The sequence below is a fragment of the Rhodnius prolixus genome, unplaced genomic scaffold, assembly GCF_049639745.1.
Source record: "Rhodnius prolixus isolate KJV_2025 unplaced genomic scaffold, Rpr scaffold_1, whole genome shotgun sequence".
Lineage (NCBI taxonomy): Eukaryota > Metazoa > Arthropoda > Insecta > Hemiptera > Reduviidae > Rhodnius > Rhodnius prolixus.
The window spans coordinates 66,118,700-66,142,345 of NW_027411581.1; the positions used below are offsets into that span (position 1 = coordinate 66,118,700).

At 33.4% G+C, this 23,646-nt stretch overlaps 2 protein-coding genes across 3 annotated transcripts; one reads left to right on the forward strand and one right to left on the reverse strand.

The window, feature by feature from the left end:
- Nucleotides 1-311: 311 nt before the first annotated feature.
- Nucleotides 312-12,080, reverse strand: Polr1A (RNA polymerase I subunit RpI1). Of its 2 annotated transcripts, XM_074112658.1 has the most exons (13): nt 9,371-12,079; nt 8,925-9,259; nt 8,457-8,640; nt 8,116-8,360; nt 7,895-8,014; nt 7,438-7,710; nt 7,229-7,343; nt 5,887-5,966; nt 4,721-4,871; nt 4,540-4,640; nt 3,029-3,256; nt 2,603-2,936; nt 312-710 (listed from the first exon to the last, which is right to left on the reverse strand). In XM_074112658.1, the coding sequence occupies exons 1-13, from the start codon at nt 11,936-11,938 to the stop codon at nt 426-428; spliced, it is 5,019 nt and encodes a 1,672-aa protein (XP_073968759.1). In that variant the 5' UTR covers nt 11,939-12,079; the 3' UTR covers nt 312-425. The 2 variants fall into 2 exon arrangements, with proteins under 2 accessions (XP_073968759.1, XP_073968760.1); XM_074112659.1 differs by lacking the exon at nt 7,438-7,710 and having other exon boundaries at nt 9,371-12,080.
- Nucleotides 9,112-23,422, forward strand: Tmx3 (Thioredoxin-related transmembrane protein 3). Its single transcript, XM_074112674.1, has 14 exons — nt 9,112-9,249; nt 12,292-12,437; nt 12,508-12,556; nt 12,633-12,672; nt 12,754-12,917; nt 13,392-13,578; nt 13,673-13,750; nt 14,297-14,363; nt 14,446-14,549; nt 15,566-15,645; nt 17,071-17,124; nt 18,074-18,260; nt 22,034-22,241; nt 22,616-23,422. Exons 2-14 carry the CDS (start codon nt 12,413-12,415, stop codon nt 22,639-22,641), a joined length of 1,269 nt encoding a protein of 422 aa, XP_073968775.1. The 5' UTR covers nt 9,112-9,249; nt 12,292-12,412; the 3' UTR covers nt 22,642-23,422.
- The last annotated feature ends 224 nt before the right edge of the window (nt 23,423-23,646 follow it).

Below are 23,646 nucleotides of genomic sequence, written 5' to 3' on the forward strand. Positions count from 1 at the left end.
AACAAACTTTAACCCTTTAAGATAGAGAAGGTTAAATTTTGAAGGTTTTACAACTACTCCAAATTTCAATCCTCTATATCTATCTTTCCATTCATCAGATTTTAATGATTTTTTTACCCAATTGTAGAGGAAACTTAACTCTATAACTGGCTAAAAATGCGATGTTTTAGCGATAATAGTTATTAAGATAGATAAGGTTGAATTATGATTTATGCTAATCGCCTCTGTCCACGACACCTAATTTGGACGTAAAGGCCGCCTGAAAAATAGGCAATTACTTTACTTTACTTCATTTTGTAAAAACAAATAAATAAATAAAATAACGTTTATTTTAAACCAATTTTATTGTACAACATTAAGAAGGTACATATTTACATTAAGAATTATTTACAAAAAAATAAAATAAAATAAAAGATAAAGATTACTTAATTTACTTCATTATCGATCTTGTAGAGCAAATTAAAGCATGAAGTGCCCGCTTTGATTGGTCTTCCGATCATCAGACGAGCGGACGGTGAATTTAGACTTTCATATTTATGTCTAGTAACAGCTGATTTTAAGAAACCTATAGAAGATTCAAATGACATTTGCTGCAGTGGTGAAGTACTACCTTCTAAACCTTTTCGTGATAAAGGTTTGTACTGGCCACTCCAGGTCATATAATCAGCTACTAGATTCAAATGTCTTATATCAATTGCAATTCCATAAACCTGGGCAACAAAAAAGGAAAAGTGTTATTTTTATTTGATTTATCTATTTTCTAGATTGAGTTTTGTTTTTCATCGGTCCTCTGAGACAGAAAAAGTGATTATTAAAATAAAAAAAAAAAAATGGTGGGTTTACAAACGTATCGAAAACGAAAAATCACAGGAAGCGGTTTACTTTACATTATAATTTATTTCAATCAGGGGACCTGACTACATTTTAGGGATCAATCGGGAAGTATCACGTTCTTAGAAGAATATAAAATTTAAAATATCAAATTGTTAATGAAGAGCACTTCCGGGAGAGAGAGGATTGGGTAGGCTTTCCTTTAAAAACCTGTTTTTAAAAGAATATAAAGACCTCTATAAAAGAACTCTTTTATATTAACCAGTTAAGCGTGCAATTTAATTTTTAAACCCCCCCCCCGCACAGTGTGCGGAATTAAAATCAGGCAATGACGTGCACATGACGTCGAACGCAGTGCAACAAAACAACACAAAAGTTTACAACGTCTCGTAATAGTCCACTGCAAGCGACTTTTTCTACAATCTCTCAGGGGGACTTGAGATTACAGACAGAGCATTCTGTGCTCAATTCAAAATCTTGTACCGCTTCACGTATGCATTGCCTGTAGTTAACTAGGGACGCAAGAGCTTTTACAAGGTATAGAAAAGAGCTTTGAATTCTGTGCGAAATGAAATCATGCTTGTACTGAGGTCTGAACCTTTATCTAAGAGGTAAAAACGGCATTGCACAAGGGTTGAGAGCTTCTATTTGTATGCGTAATTCCCCAATCTCTAATACGGAGACCAAACCTGTACCAACCACTTATCATTTGGTTGGCTCCCACCGCAGTTCTATTGGGTAAGATAAAGGAAACATCCCACCAAAATGATATTCTAATTGTGTTTTATTAAAATTTTGAATTTTTATAGTTAATGGCAATTTTATATTTTTCACAACGTGAATACAAGTCAAACACGCTTAACTGGTTAAGAACGATACAATAGACTGAACAACCTACTGATACCATCGATATAATCTGCATAGGTAAGAAATGTAGAGCGACTTTTAAAATATCGTTCCACCAATCTACATTTTAGAATCTCGCCCTACAATTTTATATTTTTCACCAGTTAAGCGAGTCAGAAGAGATTGATTTCCTCGAGATACAATTCTGTTAATGTTTATTTTAGACGAAATCGTTCCGAAGAGATATTCGAACAGGGTAGTCCAGTGGTAGGATGACTATATTCGTAGTTTTGGAATTACATTTGGATTGAACGTATGAGCCCGGAAAAGTCCCAGCGCCACAAGGAAAAAAAATAAGATAAGGCCTCTTACCTGGGTGCTCCAGTCCAACAAAAAATAAAATTATAAACCTCCTCGTCCAGATTTCAAACTTGTACCAACCACTTATCATTTGGCTGACTCCCACCACCCACTTCGTATGAAATACTTGGCAGTTCTATTGGGTAAGATAAAGGAAACATCCCACCAAAATGATATTCTTATTGTATTTTATTAAAATTACCCATTTTTATAGTTAATGGCAATTTTATATTTTTCACAACGAGTATACACGTCGAACGCATCGTAATAGAGATTTGTGTATACACGTCAAACACGCTTAACTGGTTAACCTGAAGGATTTTATCCCTTTTTGGAAAATGTCTTCCCTAATACTATAAAAACCCTTATACAACTGCCCTACCGGACAGTTTTAACATTTCATGCACATAAATCAATAATCTTATTTCAATAATTTTTAAAAACACCTCATTATTACAAAACAAATTATCCAAAATTTATGCAAATACAGTAAAAAAAAAAAACTCGCAATTTCGTAACTTTTTAGTTCCCTTAAAACAATAAGAATGACGAGAAAAGAACTCACATTAAAAACTTGTTGAATTTCCTTGACTAGCACACTACATGCTGCTTCTATTCCGAACGTTCTATGCACAGAATGTATATCATTTGTATACAATTTATAAAGATTTAATTTCCTTCCATGGTTAAGAATTTCCGTTATATTCTGTCCATCAGTAGTTAAACATTGTTGTCCGTTTGTATCAGTTGAAATGAAAGCACGTTTGATTCCTGCAATTTGATGAATAACGGAAGTAGAAGCGGCTTCCTTCAGTTTGGCCGCAGATACATCCAGCTCGTCACTGCGCGTTTTGAAAGCTAACCACAGTTCACACCAATCATGTTTTACTGTATCATACCTGTGAAAAGAAATAAAACAAAAACAAATTTGAGCCCAAGTTATTCAATTTAATTAAAATCCCACGAACTAAACAATGGAATCAACACAAACTTATAATCCATCACATTTAAATGTGAATTAATTACTGAAGTTCTTCTCTCATCCTCCGTTTTTCTTGTGCTAGCATTTTCATTCAATTTTTCTGGAAAATCTATCATTTCTTCATCTTGTGGCTCTTGATCTTCTTTCTTAATGGGAAGCTGATTAGCTTCTAAATCTTCTTGAGCTTCAACATCGTCTTCCAAATCGGAATACTGATGCTCTTCATTTTGTCTAGCCCTGAACAAAATAAAATATCTAATTATGTTAAAAGATGCTTAAAAAAAAAATAAAATAAAATAAACAAAATTCTTGAAATTTTCAAGCAAAATATGTATTTTAGTGACAAATCTAGACATGAAGGTTCACTGAGATGCGAGTCGCACCTCTTTCGAAACATTAAAGCTAAGACTCTGTAGTCTTCAAAAAGAAATTAATAAGTAAGACATCAGGCTATCAAGATTTCTAGGTTTTTTTAAACAGATATATACGTAAATATAAATGTAAATATTAAACATGTATATTTTTTTTACCACCCATATTTTTTATGCCCTCTGTGCATAGTGCTATTATTGGTGAAAGTACTCTGGAAGATGATGGTAGCCGAGCGGTGGTTAGAGGCGAGATCTGCGAAGCTAATATGTAAAAGAGTAAAGTAAGTAAAGTAATTGCATATTTTTTTGGGCGGGCTTTACTTTCAACTACCAAATTAGTCAAATTGTCGTGGACGCAGGCGACTAGCAAACATACTTTACTGTAAATTTCTTTTATTAACCATTAAATAAAATCCAAAGGCCTGGCCCGGGAATCGAACCCAGTACCACAATACAGATCTCGCCTCCAGTCTTAGGTCTTGGATTTTATTTAATGGCTTATATGAGAAATTTTCAGTAAAGTATGTTTACTAGTCGCCTCCAGTCCACGACACCTAAATTGGTAGTTGGACGTTAAGCACCGCCTGAAAAATAGGCGATTACTTTACTTTACTCTGGAAGATGTTTAAAACCTACTACAAATGAGACCAAAAAACGGAAACCCCAGCCCGTGTTATAGTTAGCTGTTCATAGAACACGTTCCTAGGTATACGCCACCAACTCAATTTAAACTGGATCTCTGACAAGGTGAGAGAAATGGAGTAGCTTTCCTAAGATAGGTAGGAAGATAATTATTGTCTTGGTTGAACTTGACTTGAATAATAATGATAATAATACTTGAAACTTATGAACCATGTCAGATTGAGCATGCTAGTTGTTTCCGGCAGAATAATTTTATACGCTTTCCTTTTTTAACTACGTATTCCTAAGTCTAGTTTCATCTTAACTTTTTTCATAAGATAACTATCGTAATATTTTTACTTGATTGCTTGCCCCAGAATTTTGTATTTTGTTTAGCATATCGTATTATACGTAGTAAACCAATAAGGCTGCTCGGCACCATTTATTGTTTAATCTATACAATAAGTTTCTAGGTTTTTTGAAACAGATATATATATACGTAAATCTTATATAAAAGCAGTAGTGAACCTTCTTCTAGCAGTAGTCGCATCATCGTCCTCATTTTCAACTTCATCTTCTGAGGATTGGTACTCGTCAAACTCAGCACCTACATTTTTCTTTCTTTTTAACTGCAACACACAAAAAAAAACATTCATTTGGTCAACATGTAATACATCAATTAATGTATTTTTTTTGTTTTTGTTCCAACCTTTTCATCATCCGGACTTCCGTCCTCTTCGTCATCAAGACAATTTTCTCCTGACTTGCCTTCAGCTTCCGTCTCAATTAATTCTGAAGTTTTTTCAGACTTCTGTTTCAAGTGATTTATTAAGTGTCTAATGAATTTACTTTCTATGTGTCTAAAAATAAGCACATGTTTATTTATTTTTATATTTTGACTCTTTACGGTTTGTCCTATAATATTTTTCAAATACCTCAAAAAATTTCATTGATTATTAAAAATAATTTCTGTCCCTTAGAAATAATTTTGTCTATTTATTATTTATTATAATAAATTTTAATGAACATTTTGTCCAGTATTTTTAGTTCTAATAGGAACGGGGGACTTTCCAAACTTCCTTTTGACAAAACTTCCTTTTTGGGGTAGGATTACCTTTAGAGAGAGCAATAAGAGTGTCGCTATGCTCAAGAAATTATTTAAAGGCATTGAAAGAGTTCAACTCCCTTTCCGTATGTCAAAGAAATTAAACAGCTGTTATTATTAGCTAGTTTATTATCAGCTGTTAAATTATGAGAAAGAAGAAATCTATAGTCGGGGGGAAAAAATGGCTGTTTAAAAAAAAAAAAATCAATTGTTCACCTGATTTATCAGTTTGATATAAAACACTTGGACTTACTTTATAAGCTTAACTCTTTTTTTAAACCTTAAGGGAATATCTCAAAAATCGATAAGTCGCAATTTGTATACTACTGAAACTTCTGTTTCAAAACTTTAGATTTCTTGGAATTCACAGGGGAACCTGCCAGTACAAAAGTTTCCATGCTAAGTGAAAAATCTGCTACGGCGAATCCTATACCTAAGAAATATCATGGTATATTTAAAGCAGTGATCTTAGTGAAGAAATCAACATTCTACCAGGCCATGCTACAAATTCATTAAACCCTTGGAATGCAATAGTTTTGCGTAGTTAGCAAATACTTTTTAGTAATAAAATTTGTGACGGAAAATGTAATTTAATGAGAATTCCAGGAACATGCAGTGATGGGAAGTTTACATTTTCGAACAAGATTTATGCTGAAGAGGACAGAGCTTCACCGAGTGCCCACTATTCTAACATATTTTCTTTATTATCCTTGACTTAAACAGAAATAAAACATAAAAATAATTTCTTAAGAAAATAAAACATAACTTACTTGAGGATTTTCTTTGGGGACACCAAAGTTGTATCTTTATAAGCAGAATGAGGTAGGAATTCAAACTTCAAAACATATATCTTAAAAAAACAAAAAGATAACTATTATATTAATAAATATAATTAATAAAGATAACTATTTTTATTAATAAATAATAAATAAAAAATATAATTATTAATAAATAATAAATAAACAGGTTATTTGGCACATCCTCATAAGGGTAAATATTGCGCGAGTACCACGGGTACCTGGATAGCTATCATTTGGATTTCCAGCTTTTGTACTACATCCAGAAATATCCCACAACACTACACGCCCTGGAAACATATAACCCTTAAGGGGCACACTGCACAAAAACCTTCTTTCTATTTGGGAAAGTTTTCCGCCAACTTAGAGGTAAACCCTAAAAATCCAAGCTCCTCTAATGAAGCTGGGTTAGGTCTTAGGGCCAAACAAGCATGTCCTTCCAAAGACTTGAAATCTTAAAGATGACAAAATTGAACGAACGAACGGTATTTCGACTGAAAGTAAGACAGAAGAATAAGTATTAAATGGTTTGTTGCTGAATCGTCTAGCAAGGTGAATGACAAGAAATTAAGAGCATATAATCTGTGTTCATACACATATGATCGCCTAAATAAGATCTACCATTATTTTATAGAATCTTTAAAACTAAGATCATTTGTAAGAAATGAATAAAGAAATAGAATTTATTGTAGCTAAAATGTTTAATTTACACATCAGTATGATTCATCTTTGGTTTATACAGAAGTGTTTAATTTATTTTATTATATTTAATGTTTATATTTACAATATAGTAGTGGTTATTTAAAATTATTGTACATTTCAGAACCCCGGTAATATGTAAATTACATCAAATATAGAAATTTATCTATCTATCTGCGTTCATAGTAAGAAGATACCTTGTGGAACATGTCTTTTCATGCTAAAAACATGTCGTGAACTAATGAATTTATTCATCGAATTACAACAAGCCTACGACATGTTCAAACCGAAATGGGATTTTTTGGGTGGTTTCTTCGACTGAGATTTCCAAGCGACCTAATTAGGCTAGACATTTCTTGGGTTCCAGTAATTCAATAAGAAGAAGAATGCTTAAAAGATTTACACAATGGATTTCTCCAAAAAAAAAAACAGGGTAAGTAGCCTAGGAGATGCAAAGAATAAAAAGAGGCTGGAAGGTGGCTGAGTATGGAGGAGATAAGCTCAATTGGAATGAAGTGCTGGAAGCAAGTAGTGTACCAACGGCAACCACTAACAAGACAAATGTAGGTAACTCTTAAAAAGTCACAAATGAATTCCAAAATTCTTGAATACTTACCCATTTCTTTTCACGTTTAAAATCTTGTCTATAAGTGACGGTGACATATCGTAATACATCAGCCAACGTTATTCTGGTAAAGTGTCTTCTTAATCTGTTCATCTTTTTCTCAGAACTGAAGAAAAACAATAATAATAATAATAATCAAGTATTCCAATTCACAAAAAAAAAAAAAAAAAAATCCTTATCTCCGCAAAGAACTACTAAACCTGGCAATATCTTCAGCAAATGGAACTGTAACCGAAGGAGTTTTAATGTTTTGAGAAGCAGTCATTAAAATCTCCCTTAGCCTTGGTATACCAAGTGTGACGTTCATCTCTCCACGTCCAGCAAAATGAAATGTATTCAACGTCATCTGAGTGGAAGGTTCGCCAACAGATTGTGCAGCCACTAAACCAACAGCCTCGCCAGCTTGACACAGCGAGGACATTGCTTTCTGGTACATGGATGATTTCATCTGTTTCTCGTTTACATTCTGCTTACTGGAAACAATTTATTCGTGTAAAGTTTTAAGGGGAGAACTGGAGAGCCGTGGTTATCCAGCGGTATTCCGTAGTGTGGATAAAAAAAGGCTATCTTTAGTGGCTATCAAGGCCCCCAAAAAAACCATGTGGAGAAGCCATTCTTTCTAAAAACTAGAATTAATTTTTGTTGACTATTACTTACTTTTGTTTAAGATAATTATCAATTAGTTTATCTAATTTCTCAGTCACGGATCCAAAATATCTGTCGCACTGATATTTAGATACTACAGGATCTGGTGTTCTACGAAGTATTTTATGGAATCTGCAAATAAAAAAAATGGTAATATTTTAACAACAAAAATAAAGAAAAAGAGAAAGTGTTAATAAAAAAAAAAAATAAATTTTCAAATTTATTAGATCCACCTATTTCTCTCCTCCGTGTCCATATTTCTCCAAACTTTAACAGCTGATTCCGCAGATTTAGTTCGGCCAGTGGTTGAGCTAGGTTTCTCATAGCTTCCGCTTCCTTCTACTTGAATTGAAAACAATGAAAAAGGACTACACCATTGTTTTGGGCCAATTATACGATGACGATTCCAACGTTTCACCAATTTACCATGTGCTTTAACACCTTCCAGGTCTGTATTTGCTCTCAACGATTCAATTTCCTGTGTTCAAGTAATACTGATTTTAAGAAATTCAGTTTTCAATAAATAAAAATAAGATCGAGGGAGGTAAACAAAAAAAAAAAAAAATTAAAATACCTCCGGATTGTGTAATGAATTGATATTTTCAGCAAGAAAAGGAAGCTGTTTTTCATTTAAAAATTGAGATTTTGTCACTTCCATACCGTCCTCACCGTATAAAAATTGTACAACGCTTCCATCAGAATCGCGCACTGTCATGTCATAGTTCACAGTTAAACCTTCTAAATGTTTTACTAAACATCTGCAAATAAACGATGAGAATAATAGAAAGAAAGCAATGGATAAATGAATGCACTTGTAAACCTAAGCTGATCGAGTAGATTTTTATAAATTTCCATCTTTTAACTTGCGACATGTGTTTCAATTTTTATGCGGACAATTGCCGTAACATTTGTTTAAATAATTGATTGTTAGTTTAAGATTAAGATCGTACCTAAATAAAAGTGGTTGAAATTTGTTACGATATCTCAATGTACAGCATCAAATCTACTCATTAATCAGGATTAATTAATGTTTAATACAAACCTCTGCAAATAACCACTTCTACTGGTCTTTACAGCAGTATCGACAAGTCCTTCTCTACCTGCCATACAATGGAAGAAAAATTCCTGTGGTTTTATTCCAGTCATAAATCTACCGTCAATAAAACCGCCAGCTCTTGGTGAAGTGTCGTACGGCGGAAAACTAGGTAATGTCCTGCCAGATACCATAGCTGGAGGACGTTTTCCTTCTAGTTCAATTTGTCCTAGGAGACAGGAAATTTGTAGGGTGTTTACTGTGGAACCTTTGGCACCAGATAATACCATTAACTGTAGATTGTTTTTTGGAAATGGAGAAAGAAGTCCTGCAGGTAAGCACACCTGTTTAAACAGTCCCATTATTTTTTTTAAAAAAAAGGATATCAATTAATAAATTAATGAACTTTAAATCACGGATCTGTAAGGTAAAGGAGAAAAAAATGAAGCAAGTACCTTATTTATATTATTAGTATAGGAACTTAATGCTCTCTTGTACTGATGATCTAATAGTGCTCTAAAAAGAGGATCCTTGCTGTGCGCACTGCCAATCGCCTGCCTAATACTAGTTCCATCAGGAACATCCACCGCTTCTTTGGCTATATCATTACCAACTTGTCTGATCTCTTGAATGATTTCTTTTCTTACCTGATCAGCTTCTCTGAGAACTAAAATATCTTCTAATCCCAATGTAAACCCTTCCATTTGTAAAAATGCTGTGAAAAGTTTTCCTAAACAACTTAGCAATCTTGTTGCAATCTCTCCACCATATAATTCATAAACACAATGGACAAGAGAATACGGCACCGCGCCAAAGTGTGTCTTGTCCAAAACTCCACAAAGTAAGTCCCCATTTCTTATCACTACTTCGGCTTCTGTCATGGTTTTTGCATCTGTAAAAGGTGTACCACCCGCTTTCCAATTTCTGGACTTCTTTTCCCAAGCCGAAGCTGGTATTTTAGAAATCGAGGTTAAATTTATGGCTGTTTTTCCTTTTGGTACTATATTTTTTAAAACAGTACTGATTACTTGTTTACCAGACCATAATCTGGATGGTTTCATAATTGCTGGCGGCAACGTAGTGATATCTCCTGGCATAAATGAAAGACCTTGAAACACTAAATGCATGTACTCGTTCCTTGTGAAAAATCTACCCCTCATAGTCAATCTTACTCCGGAAACCATGTAGTCTTGGATGAGACCACTAAGTGGTGTCCCATCTTTCGGTACTAAATACTGTCTACTCACCGAGGCAATGTTATATCCTTCACTTCTAGCAACTTCATTTTGTGGGAAATGTGCATTCATTTCGTCTCCATCAAAGTCGGCATTATATGATTTACAATTTGCATAATGTAAGCGAAACGTTTTTTCTCCTTTTAGAATGCGAACACGATGCGCCATAATACTTGGTTTATGTAGCGTTGGTTGACGATTTAACAGGACTACATCTCCATTAATCATATGTCGATGAACTATCTTAACTCCTTTACAATCTCCAGGAGTAAGTAATCTTTTAGCCACAGCCGCTCTCTGTGATTTCTCTTTGCCATTCAATTTGACCACAGAACCATCTTCATTTTCCACAAAGTTAGCCCCCGGATAAATATTTGGACCATTTTTAACTAGATTACGCAGATCAGCAACATTCCACATGGTAACAGGTACTGGAAAAGTTAATTTCATAGCAAAAACTTCAGGTACACCAACTTCATCGACATTTAAGTTAGGATCTGGTGTTATTACGGTACGAGCGGCAAAATTCACTCTTTTACCCATCATATTCATCCTGATAATGCCTTCTTTTTTCTCTATAATCTGTTTAATGCCTATTCCCTGAACTTTCCGAGACTTTTTTAGATCAATATCGAGAAGACTGTCTACGTCTATTTGCAATTCACGCCATGCAAAATGAAGTTTCTCATTATCAGTTGCTCCTTTAATACCTTCAACCACTTGCCTCCTTTCTTCTGACAAATTATCTTCATCGTCTTTATTCATTATCTGCATGATACTCCTAAGCACCAAACAGTCATTTAGTATTGCTTTGTAAACAGAATTCTGAGGATGTTCCATAACCCTTCCGTCTACATAATTAACAGGACGAGCGTTAGTTGGTGACACTGGAATGACCGTCATGAAGAAAGCATCCACTGGATTCGGTTCAGCAGTATGAGCGACCAAGGGTACCATATTTCCCACAAAATTACTATCACCATACCAAATTTGTTCTAAATGTTTTTTACACTCTAATGGTAATAAATAGCTATAACCGGAACTCGCTTTTTCAGACTTTCTTTTTTCACTAGAATTTTTATTTACCACGTTTAACTTGTGATACGAAATAAGAATTTTATTTCTCGTCACATTTATAGATTTCCAAGGATTATTACAAAATGGGCAAGTTTTCTTTTTAATAATCTGACTTATGGCATTTTTTATATACAAACTCCTGTATTCATCCTCTCCTTTACATTCACGAACAGTTTGACTGTTCTCTTCGATGCACTGTTTAACATAATGATCGATTGCAGAGGACAACATAACTTCATCTAACAGAACCTGTGATTTATCTCCAGTATTATAGGAACCGAACTTATTTTCTAATTCTTGTGCTTCAGCTACGAGCCCGGCATTTAAAAGTTTTAATTGGCCAAGAAGAATACTTTTAACATTGTTAGGAATTAAAATTTTATGACAATTTAAGCATGATATTTTCAATAAGTTGCCTACAGATTTGTGGTACAAAGGATTGATAACTGGAAGGGGTAGTTCTATATGGCCTAAATGTCCTGGACATTTTACAAAGTTAAGCGAACATGTTTGACAAATTGACTTATTATCTAAAGGCCCTAATGCAGGATCATATAGCCCACCTGGAAGAGGATGGCCTAGTACATTAAATGTCAGTGGTGTAACTATCTTGGCAACACTCAACTGTTTTATTTCTGAAGCGGAAAATGTTGAGAAAGTCAATCCAGTGGGAACACTGATTCGCATGAAGTCCAACTTTGAAAATTCCATTCTTTACTTTAATAAAAAAGAAAACAACAACAACAAACCAAAAACAAAATAACTTTTTAATACTTAGTAAACAAACTGAACAACTTCAGGGACAATCGTATAACCTCCGGTAAATACTACATCACGTGTTACATTCTTTATGGAAAGGTTATGAGAAGGTTGTATCTTGTAAGGTAAAATGGCCCAAAAAATATCTCTTTTTACTCTCACCCGTTAGCTCTTTCTCACCCATAAGTTCCAATTCAGTACAGGAAATTTTTTTTATGCAGTTCTGAATAGTCAAGTTAAATGTTTATTATTATTAAGCTTCTTTTTTTTTTAATTTTCTACTCAAAAGTAATATTGATTTTTAGTTGGCATTGCTGAATCCAGATATAATAACTTTGGTGGAGTGATCCATTTTTCAAATTATTAATCAGAATATTCGAACAAAAAGTTGTTTCTCTCTCAAAATAAGGCAAAAACATATCAAGGATGAACTGTTTGATTATTTTATTAGGTTAGTATCAGTTAGTTTAAAGATATGTTTCCATTTAAATTCAAATTGTACTTACGAAAACATATTTCAGGTTTATTTACAATATCTGTAGGATCGCGAGTTTTAGAATTGAGTGAGAGGTGAGATCAGTTTTTTAACAATTACTAAATCATATTTATTGAAATGTGATAAACATAGTATTTTTCATAATTTTAGGTTCTTGGATATTAAAAAAGATGGTCACTGGCTAGTAATGGTCAGTAACATTAACAATTACTTACTTTTTTATCTTCATTAATTTTATTAAAGGAAAATTTTAGTAAAGAATTTTTTTTAGTTTTACGCCCCTTGGTGTGCTCACTGTAAAAGATTGGAGCCTGTATGGGGACATGTTGCCCAGTCTTTGTACAATACAAATATTAGAGTCGGCAAGATAGATTGTACAAAATATACTAGTGTGGCTTCACAGTTTGGAATATCAGGTTTCCCTACTGTAATGTTGTAAGTAGACAACCTTTGTAAACATTAAATCTTCTCGAGATGAATTTTATGTGCTATAGAAATGTAATAATAATACTTGGATGAATTTATTTTATTTATTTGAATGTAATACATCATACTAGTATGGTCAGAAACAGAAAGACAATTCTACTCGGTCGCCCAGTTAAAAATTCGTCCACCAGCAAATAGTTGCAATTGGACTAACCAACAATTATTGTGAGTTTCATTGAAGTGCCTTAACTGGGAAATTGGAACTCATCTAGAGTCTAAACTGAATCTTCAACTAATCTGTTCAGTCGCTAGCAATTTATTCACCTTGAACTCTGTTTGTCTATATGCATGCTGGTGGACAGAGTGCCTAAAGTTAAGTTTCAGTACTTGTAAAAAGTTATTATAACTACATTTCTTTTTCACAAATAAAAAAAAAAACAACTTTATTTATGATTGATCACGTAATTCATTCGTAATCGATAGTTTGAAAGGTGATGAAAAAGAATTCACTTTCAAAGGTGAACGTACGAAGGATGAGATTGTACATTTTGCACTCAGAGTTAGTGGACCTCCAGTTCAACAAATCACCAGACAGGAGAGTTTAGATAATTTAAAATCATCACAAAGAATATTTTTTGTTTATGTTGGCGGTTTTGACGGCCCACTTTGGGTAAGCCCATAAATTTATATTGTACGTTTCAAACATGCACTATGTAAATGTATTACTTATTACTTTTATTGAACTTTCAACTATTTTGTTTCAGGAAATATATTATGATGTGGCTGAAAGATTTCAGCCTCATAGTTTCTTTTATGCGGCTTCTCATGATCTAGTGAAAAGAGTAAGATATGATTTCTATTGAGCTGTACTCTTAATCCATCCATCCATTTTAGGATTGTAGTGCAGGAAATTTGAGATTTTTGTATTTAACTTTAGTTTTTTTACCTTTTTTCTAAAAAAAATTTTGATCATGTCCTGATTTCTTCCATCTTCATAAACTAATAATATGTATGTTCGAACTTAAAGTCAAGAAGTGACTAATTTATTAGATTCTGAGAATGGTTGGAGTAAACTAAACCGGTCAAAATTAAGAAAAGAACAAGTATCTACCTAAAAGAAGATTAATTTTTGCACTCTTAGTCATGTGTTTTCTCAAAGGAAATAAATTTTTTCTTTCTCAAGCATTTCATTGCCATGACAATTAAAGACAAACATTATACTGTCAGATTTTCTGAATGAAATGTGCATCAACTTAAACGCTTTTTTTTTGTTTTTGGCCTGTCTAGATTTTAGATTTCATTGCCAAAAATAATTTTCTTGAAAACTGTTGATTTTCAGTAACAATTTTTGTTGGTATGTTACACATTTCCTTCTTTGTTTGTTTCAGCACGTTAAAGTGAAAGATTTACCAACAGTTTTTGTATATAAAGAAAATACACATTATTTATTTGATGGTAAATTTTTTTAGATTTTCAGTTTAACAATCGAACATTTATTTTTTTTTAAATATGTTTTTCAATATATATATTCTTGCAGAAGAAGTCAGAGATTGGACAAATTTAAATTCCAGTTTAACGAATTGGGTGAATGCTGAAAGGTTTAATACTTTTGTTAAAGTGACCAGAGGTAACATTCATCAGGTAAGTGATGACGTAGCACTGAGGTTCTTAATATAAACAATATTGTGAGTTGAACTTTGAGAACAAGAGAACTTCAACTTCAACTTTGAGAACAAGAGAACAGTAATCAAGTATCTGAAATAGAGTTTAAGAGTACAGCTTAGATAACATGATTTTAAGCAAAAATTTTGTTCAAATTAGAATTTATGTGGTCTATAGTGATGATTAGTTGTGCTTAACAAAATGGAGAATAAAACAGCGTTGGGTTCCTTAATTTTCTCACTTCTAGCCACATAATTAAGAGCCCTTAATTCCAGTTTTCTTTAAGAAATTTTTTTATCTTATCAAACCAGTTATTTGGGTGCTTAGAGGTGGGCTAGTCGTACTAGGCATCATACCCTCAATTAGAACATCCATTCCTACGACCGTGCTTTAATCATTGCAATTTTATGGAAGTTGTTGAATCGTACCAATGTAGGTTACGATTCAGTCTTTCTGCAGCCACATTTACTCCTTTATACCACAAATATTCACTTACTCAGACGAGGATGTTTTAAACTGACTTAAGTAAACGTTTTAGCAAACAGTAATACTGTCCGATAGAAGACCATTTCGAAGTTAGCTCCCTACTTATGATCCCAACGCACAGATATTTCTGCATGAAAATCTAGGCTAAATTTCCCAAGCTTACCGGAGTATCAAACCTCGGTTTACCTTCATGTAGAATTCCGTACCATGACGGGTATGCTTCCAAGTCATTGTTGAGAATATTAATTTTTGAATAAATTGTCGAAGCTGTATGTTGGATGTTTTAAGTCTGGAATTCAGCAACTGGTTACTCGTTCCTTCAGCAATTTGATCACGTCTACTCTAACTGTTCTTCGAAATGGATGAGGAAAATCGAGAAAAACATACTATGATAGTTGTTTAGAAATCTAATGATTTTTTTCCCCCTGAATATCATATAATCACGATTATTTCTGTCGTTTAATATTTTGGCACTTTGAAAACTTTGATTTGTATTTTTTCTATTTCAGTTTATGCAGACAAATAAGTACTTAGTATTAGCTGTTGTTGCAGAAAATAAATTAGAAGAAGTGCCCGAGGATATGATAATGTAAGTTTAAATTTAGAATATTCTGACCATGGGCAAACGGTTGCACTCAGTATGACATTATCTGATGTGTATCAGACAATCACAGTACAAATAAATATCTGACAATAGTTAATGTCGGACAAGTAAAAATCATCCACAACTACTGGAACAAAGCTTTCGTCCGTTCCGCCGTTCTGAACTATTTTTTGCAGAGACTGGTAACTTGAATGTAGACTTTGAAGCTGTAGTCCTATTCAAAAAGATTAGGGATTAGATGGAGATCCCTTAAGGATTAGCTAGCTACTAGTTAAAGCCTCTCTTTCTGTGCAGCCTGTTTAATTAGATTATAGGAATCTGGTGAGGGGCTCCTGGAACAAATATAAAGACGTTAATCTCAGCCATTCTGAAAACAAAAAAGTTCAATGTTTCCTACACGCCCCGACAAAATCTATAACGGATCCTACTGGCCACCCTGCCTTGTTGAGTTAATACCGCAGTATTTTATGGCGAGTTGTTGAAGCCTTCTTCAAAACTGTGCGTTTCTAAACCATTCTTGCGACCAATTGTTCACTCATTCTTTGTTAGCCCTATTGTAAGATCAAAAAAGAATTCGTAACCGATGATGATATCTCCACAGAATCTCCACCATGCCCATGTCATCAGCCGGCTGTTTGCCCCTATAACACGATTGTCATTCATGCTGGCTACCAAATCTCAGCAGCCCCATACTAGCCTTGAGTACATTTCACAGGATTTGATAGCCTGTATGATCGCCTTTGGATGTCCAAGAAGATGTCGACTCTAGTCTTCATTTTATTGGTCCCACTTCATTAAGGGTGATCTGATCGCATTCAGCTGCGCAGGCTTCTCCAACAGACCACCGCTTCATACGTCACCGTTAGGCTACACAAGGTTATCCTGAAGCTTAATCTCCATCATTTCCCCACAACACATCTTTTTTGTGTACCAAAGGTGACTCTGATACAAGAGATGGCTTTCTTTTTCTTTTGAGTGTGATGACGTGTCTTACTACTTTGGTTGCGACGTAGCACTATCCACTTTCAAAGTGAAGTGAACTCGGTGTTTAGTAGTGGTTTCTACATTCTGATTAGGTATAGTGCTTGACGAACTTAGGTTTTTCCGTCTGGAAGACTGCCAAAAGGATCTGCGGGCTAGGTTTTTAAGAAGCTATATTCCGGCTGTGAGAGAGTCTACAACTTTCATCATTCGTGGACGTGATAGACTTTGAATCTTCTGAAGGGCCTCCTCTGTAGTGACCGACTTAACCCTTATAAATCCATATCACCTCGCCAAGCCCTTCGTATTTTCCTAATCTCATATGATCAGAATCATAAGCAATATTACCTTAGGTAAGTAAAATAATAGAACGAATGTTTTAATATTTGATCATTAAAAACTCAGTAACCATTCTTTTCTTTCTTACAGATTCAGAGACATGATTAAATCCGTGATTATGAATCATAGAGATAAGTTTCACAGGTGTGTACGTCAAACTATATTGTTTTTTTTTTTTTTTTTTTTCTGTAAAAAGAAATTGAATTTACATTGAACATTTCATAGCTCTTAAATCTCTAAAAACAGATTAGAAAGAGGATCATCCAAAAACTCATGTAACCTGGGACTGTAATGTTGACTAACTCTGAGAATGCTATTTCGTAGGCCTCATAGTTTTCACATTTTTCTCTTGAATTTTACTTCAGCATTTGTTTCATCATGTTTTCCGTGGAGAATTGAATCCTACACTTTTAAAGAGTTTCCGCTTCTAACTTCTAATTCGGAAGTTGTAGAATACGTATATTCGGCCTTTTCACAGGGAGAATGTAGAACTGATGCTGGAAGAATAGGAAAAGTCCAAAAGAACTAAAATGTGATTGGATAGGTTTCACAACAACCCACGGAATATGGAATTCAGAATTTCCTCCAGTTGCTGATATAATCTTCACAGGGTCTTCTGGGTTAGCTTTAGTTAATAAAACCCCAATCTTGTAGTTATGGTTGGTTGGTGAAACCTAGCTTCCATTATTATACGGGTTTCCTACCAGTTATTTTTATGGATTACCTTCGCAAAATCTCCATGTGCCACAGGCCACGGAAAGCAAAAGTCAATTTTTTTGTAAACTTCTCTGACAGGGTTTGAGAGACCAGGAGCTGGAACCGCCCACAAAGAGAACTTCCTGTGATGAGTTTGTTCTTACAGAATGCGAAAGAACAAATTAAATTGGCATTGGCAATCGATCTGATTTGAGTCAAGACCCGAGTCCAATTATTACCGGCGGAACTACTAGGAAGTATGCCATTTAATCAAACGCGAAATATCGCTTTTCCTTACTTTCCTTATGATATATGTTATTTACTAAAGAACTAACTATTTGTTTCTGTCATCACCAAATATTGTAAAAATATCTATGATTGCTTATTCTGTTGACAGATGGTTCCAGTTCGGTTGGGTAGGAAGCCCAGAGCTGGCGAACAGTATAGCAATGGCGGAAGTGCCGCTTCCATATTTATTAGTAGTCAATTCAACCACAAATCATCATCATTTCCCGGATGTCCAAAATCTTACACCTGATGCTGTACATGGTTTTCTTGATTCTATTAGGAATCAATCTGCACCGGTCAATATGTGTTATATAATAATTTAATTTTTTAAATTAACATTAGTGTATTTCTATATTATTTTTCATTTCTATAATATGTTTACAGCTCTTTCAGAACTTGAACTTTTCTTCTCTACCTTGAATGAACGTTAAGGTACGGAAACCCCGCAGCCCTGTACTCCTGTTTTTTGCTTTGTCTTAGAATCTTTTTTCGACCTTGCTGCTCACAGACTCATCACCTCGAGGATCCCTTGGGAAACACATCCAATTCACGGCTGAACCATATCAGTGACTCGTCCCTCCAGAAAGCTCCTTTCTGTTCCTTGGCTCGATGTTTCTAATGGTCTTGCGTCCTTAGATCTCCTGGTCCAACTCTGCACAAAGACTTTCTCTCTCGATCCGTTTTATGATCCCAAGTTACTGCAACATGAAATAACAAGACTTTAGAAGATTTAATTTTTAAAGTTAGCTTGATTTCACAACAGCTAATTCAATCTGTTACTTTCTACTCTTTTATATACCCTATTCTCGTCAACTGTTGACCTCCTTCACTTCACTCATCGCTAAGTCCACATTTCTAAGTACTGCAGCTACATCAGCAGCCGTTCAAAGAGCTTTATAAGTTTCCAATCTCAAACCTCTCAAAATCCATCGACAATTAGATTTATCAGTATTAGGTTAATCTTTTAATAACGCGATTCTCTCCCAATTAAGTTTCTGTCAAGTACAAGGAATCTGTCAAGTACAAGACAGAGATCAAAACAAATCAACCAAGCCTTGACGGATGTTGGGTTTGCTTTGCTGATCCAATCACAGTATTAAATCAAGTTCAATTCAATTTTTATAATGTTTAAAGATAGAATTTAAAGAACATCTTTTACCAAAATATTTAAAAATTCTCTGTCGACACTTTGTTAAAACTAAACTAATCAGTAACTTGTTAATGAATCATAAGGCCTTTATGACAAGAAAGATTAATGGCAAGACAAAGATTTTATGGGGACCAATTTATTTATTATTTTAACTTCATTTTATTGTTTATTATTTCTCTATTATTTTATCGCCATTTTATTTCGTTCAGCTTTATTATTTCTCTAATGGTTCATACAACCATAAAAATTGGTTTAACGATTACGGGCAAAAAATATCTTGCACTGTAGTTTTTCAGCAGCTTTCAAAGCTTCTCCGTTGACGCCTAATCGATAAAAGCGTTTTGTCTAGAGAGAAAATTTTACTACCATCTAATTCTTGCACATATTTATTTATGTTTAGCAGTTTTCTCATTGGACCGAAAGGTTTTTTTTTTTTAGATAAAATTGTGCACCGGAAATGCATCAAAATCGTTCAATTTACGAGAAATAGATTTTTTTTTTTCATTTTCACTTACCTTCTCTAACTCTTCTAATGTAAAAACAAAGTTCTGTAATCAGGCAGATTTTCACCCCCCAGGATTTGAAAAAAATGGTTTTTACAAATTGTTGAGTTTTGTGAGAGAGAAAGACGATAACTTAAAAAAAGAAAAATCACAGTTCAATTTTGAAATTTCTGATAACAAAAGTACGATGCCACAATAAGGTTTTGATCGAAATCTATCATCGATAAGTATCGGTATCACTTTACTGAATCAATTAATCACTCGCTAATAATTTCTTAAAAAAATGAATCATACGATTTTCTTTAAACTCTTTGTACTGGTTGCAAATGTTTACATTTATAACTTATTAAGAGGCATTTTTTTAAGTGAAGGGATGTTCAAACCTACTATCTTGAAGTGCCCTTACTGTTTAATTTTACTGTTTTTCCATCTACATAATTTGTTATAATAATCGAAATTCGCGCTAATTTTGCTTCTTGAAAAAAAAAAAATTATTAAAACATCGTACAGTGATTGATAAACATACAAATTATACAATTTTGTTTAAAACCATTTTTTTCTCTAGAAATTCTATTAGTGGGTAGGTAATTAATTCGAAAAAATAGGTGATTCGTTCTTGTTAGTTGATTTATTATTTTTAAATTCAAAGATTCGATAAAATTTTTGTAGCTTACGTCATTCCTAAATTACGTACTTGTAGATATAAGTTATACTAAAGGGTAGGTTCCCTGTCGTGTTTCAGTATAATGTTTTACAAACTTTTGTAATATTAGTCAAAATAAAATGTAAATATTGTTGTTTTTTGTAGAATAGTTTCGAGTTTAAAAACTTGGTCTTAAAAACGGAGTTTTATGCCAGATATGATTTTAAGATAATTGCTAAAATTACTCCATTGATTTTATTTGCTCTGGTACATTGATTGATAAAAAAAAAAATACGTAACTTTTGATTCAAATGTTTGCCTAAATAAATTTCGACTAAGAACACTTCTAAGAGGAAATCGGAAGTCTTTTCTTTAATGTGCAACTTCAGTATGTCGTATAGTCTTTTAAGTGTACAATACGATATTATAAATTAATATAAATGTTCCAAATTTTTAAGAAAATCGATCAATCGCAAGTGCCACTTGTAATAAAAGTGTTTCGATTTTTATTTCGATATATTTTTGAAAACGCTTTTCATTAAACTTGGTACATACGACCACTTACGTGTATCGTATTATTTTTATTTTAATTTTAAATTTTTTGTTCTAGGAAACATTATCGGGTTTTTATTGTGAGGGGGGAGAGGGAATCATGATTGCTCTTAAAAGCTTCAGGTAATATCTGGTTCTGAAGTTGTACATTCATTTATATCATATTCATCGTAAGTGAAATGTTGTGCAGGAATTTCTTAATCCGAGTTTTTCGCAGTTTAGTAGGTAGTTGAAATCTAGTGCATAATTTGCGTATTTTGTGGGGTTAACAATTTGGAAATTATTATTTTTTTTAAAAGGACATTTATTTGTATGACGATGTGGGAGAGATGTGACGTCTTTCTTTCTTATCTATTTTTAATACGTATTCTGTGTTTCAAGTGTTGTTTAATTTCATAAGCAAAGTAAAAGAAACTAGCCATACACCATAAGTTGTTTTTGCTTCATCTAAATGTTGTTTAAGCTCAATATTTCTCATTGCTTTAAGCTCATCGTACAGACGTTGTGGGTCCTGTAGTGGGTGAAGTTGCTTTGGTGATAACTTTTTTTTTTTCATTTTGTTTCACTTTCTTTCCTTCAAATTTGCTTTCATTATTCAAAGTATCAAAACTAGAAGCGAAACTACTACATTATGTGTTCATAAATTCGAAGAGGCAGATATTTTTAAATTGTTTTATAGTTATAGCGGATGTCCTTACGAACCCGTAAGGGTGTCCGGAACATCTTAGTTGACAGGACCTTGGTTTTTTGTTTACAAGGCTGTTGTCGTCAATACGTAAGTGCAAGGTAACAAAGGTAACTTAATATTTGAAAGGTGAAAATTAGTTAAGAAGTATCGTCTCTCGCTTTTCGTATACCTAGCTTTTATTATTTTTTTTTTTTTAAATTAATGATTTAAGGCGCGTCAACATCTAAGGTTATTTGCGCACGGAGCTTTTTTTTTTAGTGCACTGCCAGCCTCCGGTCAGTGTTCTCTCGTTGCAGACAACACTGTCCATCGCTGGACAGTGAGCTGTAAGAAGCTTCTAGGAAGAGAAAATCTAAGGGTCGGTCAGCAGCTGGATTCAAACCTGGGACCTCCGCGTGGGGAGTCCAGTACGCTGAACGCATAACTAATCCCTTCCCTAGCTTTTATTATAATACATGCATGCATAATAATGCATTTATTTTGGCAAAAAAAAAAAATCTTTCCATTTAAAAAAATCGTACGCATACTCGCAGAGTTATGGTGGAAATTCAATGCCAGTAAGAATGTATCGAACATATTTCGAAGCAAGAACATCTCTGTCAGAAATGTGGAGAGGAAATCCGGTACTGACGACCGTACTGTTTGGCCTGCCGCTTGGATTTCTTTCACTGATCTGCTACTCCATCTGTTGTGCGGACATTTTGGATGCTGAGGAAGAGGATGATGAGCCGCAAGCGCAAGGTTTTTAAACTTACTTCTTCTTTTTTATGTTTAAGGCCCTTTTGATTACACAGATTTTTTTTTTAAGTACACTTTTAAACTTCAAAATGGAAGATGGTTCTTTTAGGAAATAAAACAACAATTTCATTTTTTTCTAATTTAAAAAAAAAATGTAATTATTTTATTATAAAAGAAAATTTGAGTAAATAATATGTTACAAACTTGTTAACCAAAATATTATACACTTCAAACTGTCAATACCATATTGTCAAGGAACATATTGTAACTCCTCTCTGATAATTCCTATCTCTAACCAAAGAGGACACATCTCATATTCACTTATAATGGAAACCAAAAATCATCATTCTATAAAAATAAATTATTTTCTTTTTCAGATTTCTCGCATGAAAAGAAAGAGTAAATTCCAACGGCGTATCTTTAAGATACAAATCTAAAAGTCTAGTCAAAAAAAAAAAATTATAAGTTTTTATTCCTTTGGCAGGGTTATAAAAAAAATGAATTTATTTCAGTGCTTTTGTAAACAAAAATTATTTACTTACAAAATAAAAGATGAAATTAAAATTTCTGCAGTTTCTTAATATTTAACAGACTTGTGGTCGTTCGGCTTAAAAGAGCCGTTTATAAGCATGTACAATTTGTATACCTTAATAATGTACAAAAAAAAACTCGATTTTTTTTTTATATATATATATAAATAAAAATATTGTATTTATCGAATTGTAAATTTTTTTTATTTGTACAAAAAAATTTGTCTTTGTACCTGAGTTTGGGACAATTAACTTTTCTCTTTGATAACTGATTATTTCACTTGAATTAAAATAAGACATAAAAAAAAAAACTCCACCATATTGTAAACTATTTGAATTTTTTTAAATAAATGATAATAACAGCGTCAAATTTATTTTTGGTTGACCCAGTTTGCGCATTGTCACAAAAAAAAAAAGTTAATAAAACGATTACTACTGGAGAATCCTGGAAACTGAGAGCCTACATTGGCCCGTACACTATCTTCCTTATAAACTTATTTTTTTTTAAAAAAAAATGATCACAGATTTGTTTTTTTTTTGTATTTTTATTTTAAACTAGAGCTCTATATATTATAACTATTTATAAATATTTACAGATCCAATTTATGTACAAAACATTTCAATATTAATAAACAATACCATAAATAGCACATATCTTGTGAAACTTTTTTTTTTGTCAACCGTTTACTTTAATATCGTCGATAGTTTTTGTAAGACTGAGAACGTTCACGGTAATGATCAGAACGCCGTCCTGGCGCTGATGAAGGTGGGGATTCCCAAGGGCGTACTTCAGGTGGTGAACGATCCCATTGTTGGTCACATGGTGACAACGATCTGTCGCTTGACCATCGTCTTGATCTATCCGGTGACCAACTAGG

Bases quoted from the DNA above. Each gene is read 5' to 3' on its own strand.
- Tmx3 (XM_074112674.1), top strand. From the start codon at position 12,413: ATGAACTGTTTGATTATTTTATTAG. The intron at 17,125-18,073 runs GTGTGTACGTCA...TTCTGTTGACAG, and splicing joins CATAGAGATAAGTTTCACAG to ATGGTTCCAGTTCGGTTGGG. The intron at 18,261-22,033 runs GTCAATATGTGT...GCATACTCGCAG, and splicing joins TTAGGAATCAATCTGCACCG to AGTTATGGTGGAAATTCAAT.
- Polr1A (XM_074112658.1), bottom strand. From the start codon at position 11,938: ATGGAATTTTCAAAGTTGGACTTCATGCGAATCAGTGTTCCCACTGGA. The intron at 8,641-8,924 runs GTTTGTATTAAA...GTTTATTTGCAG, and splicing joins AGAAGTGGTTATTTGCAGAG to ATGTTTAGTAAAACATTTAG. The intron at 711-2,602 runs GTGAGTTCTTTT...TTTGTTGCCCAG, and splicing joins AAATTCAACAAGTTTTTAAT to GTTTATGGAATTGCAATTGA.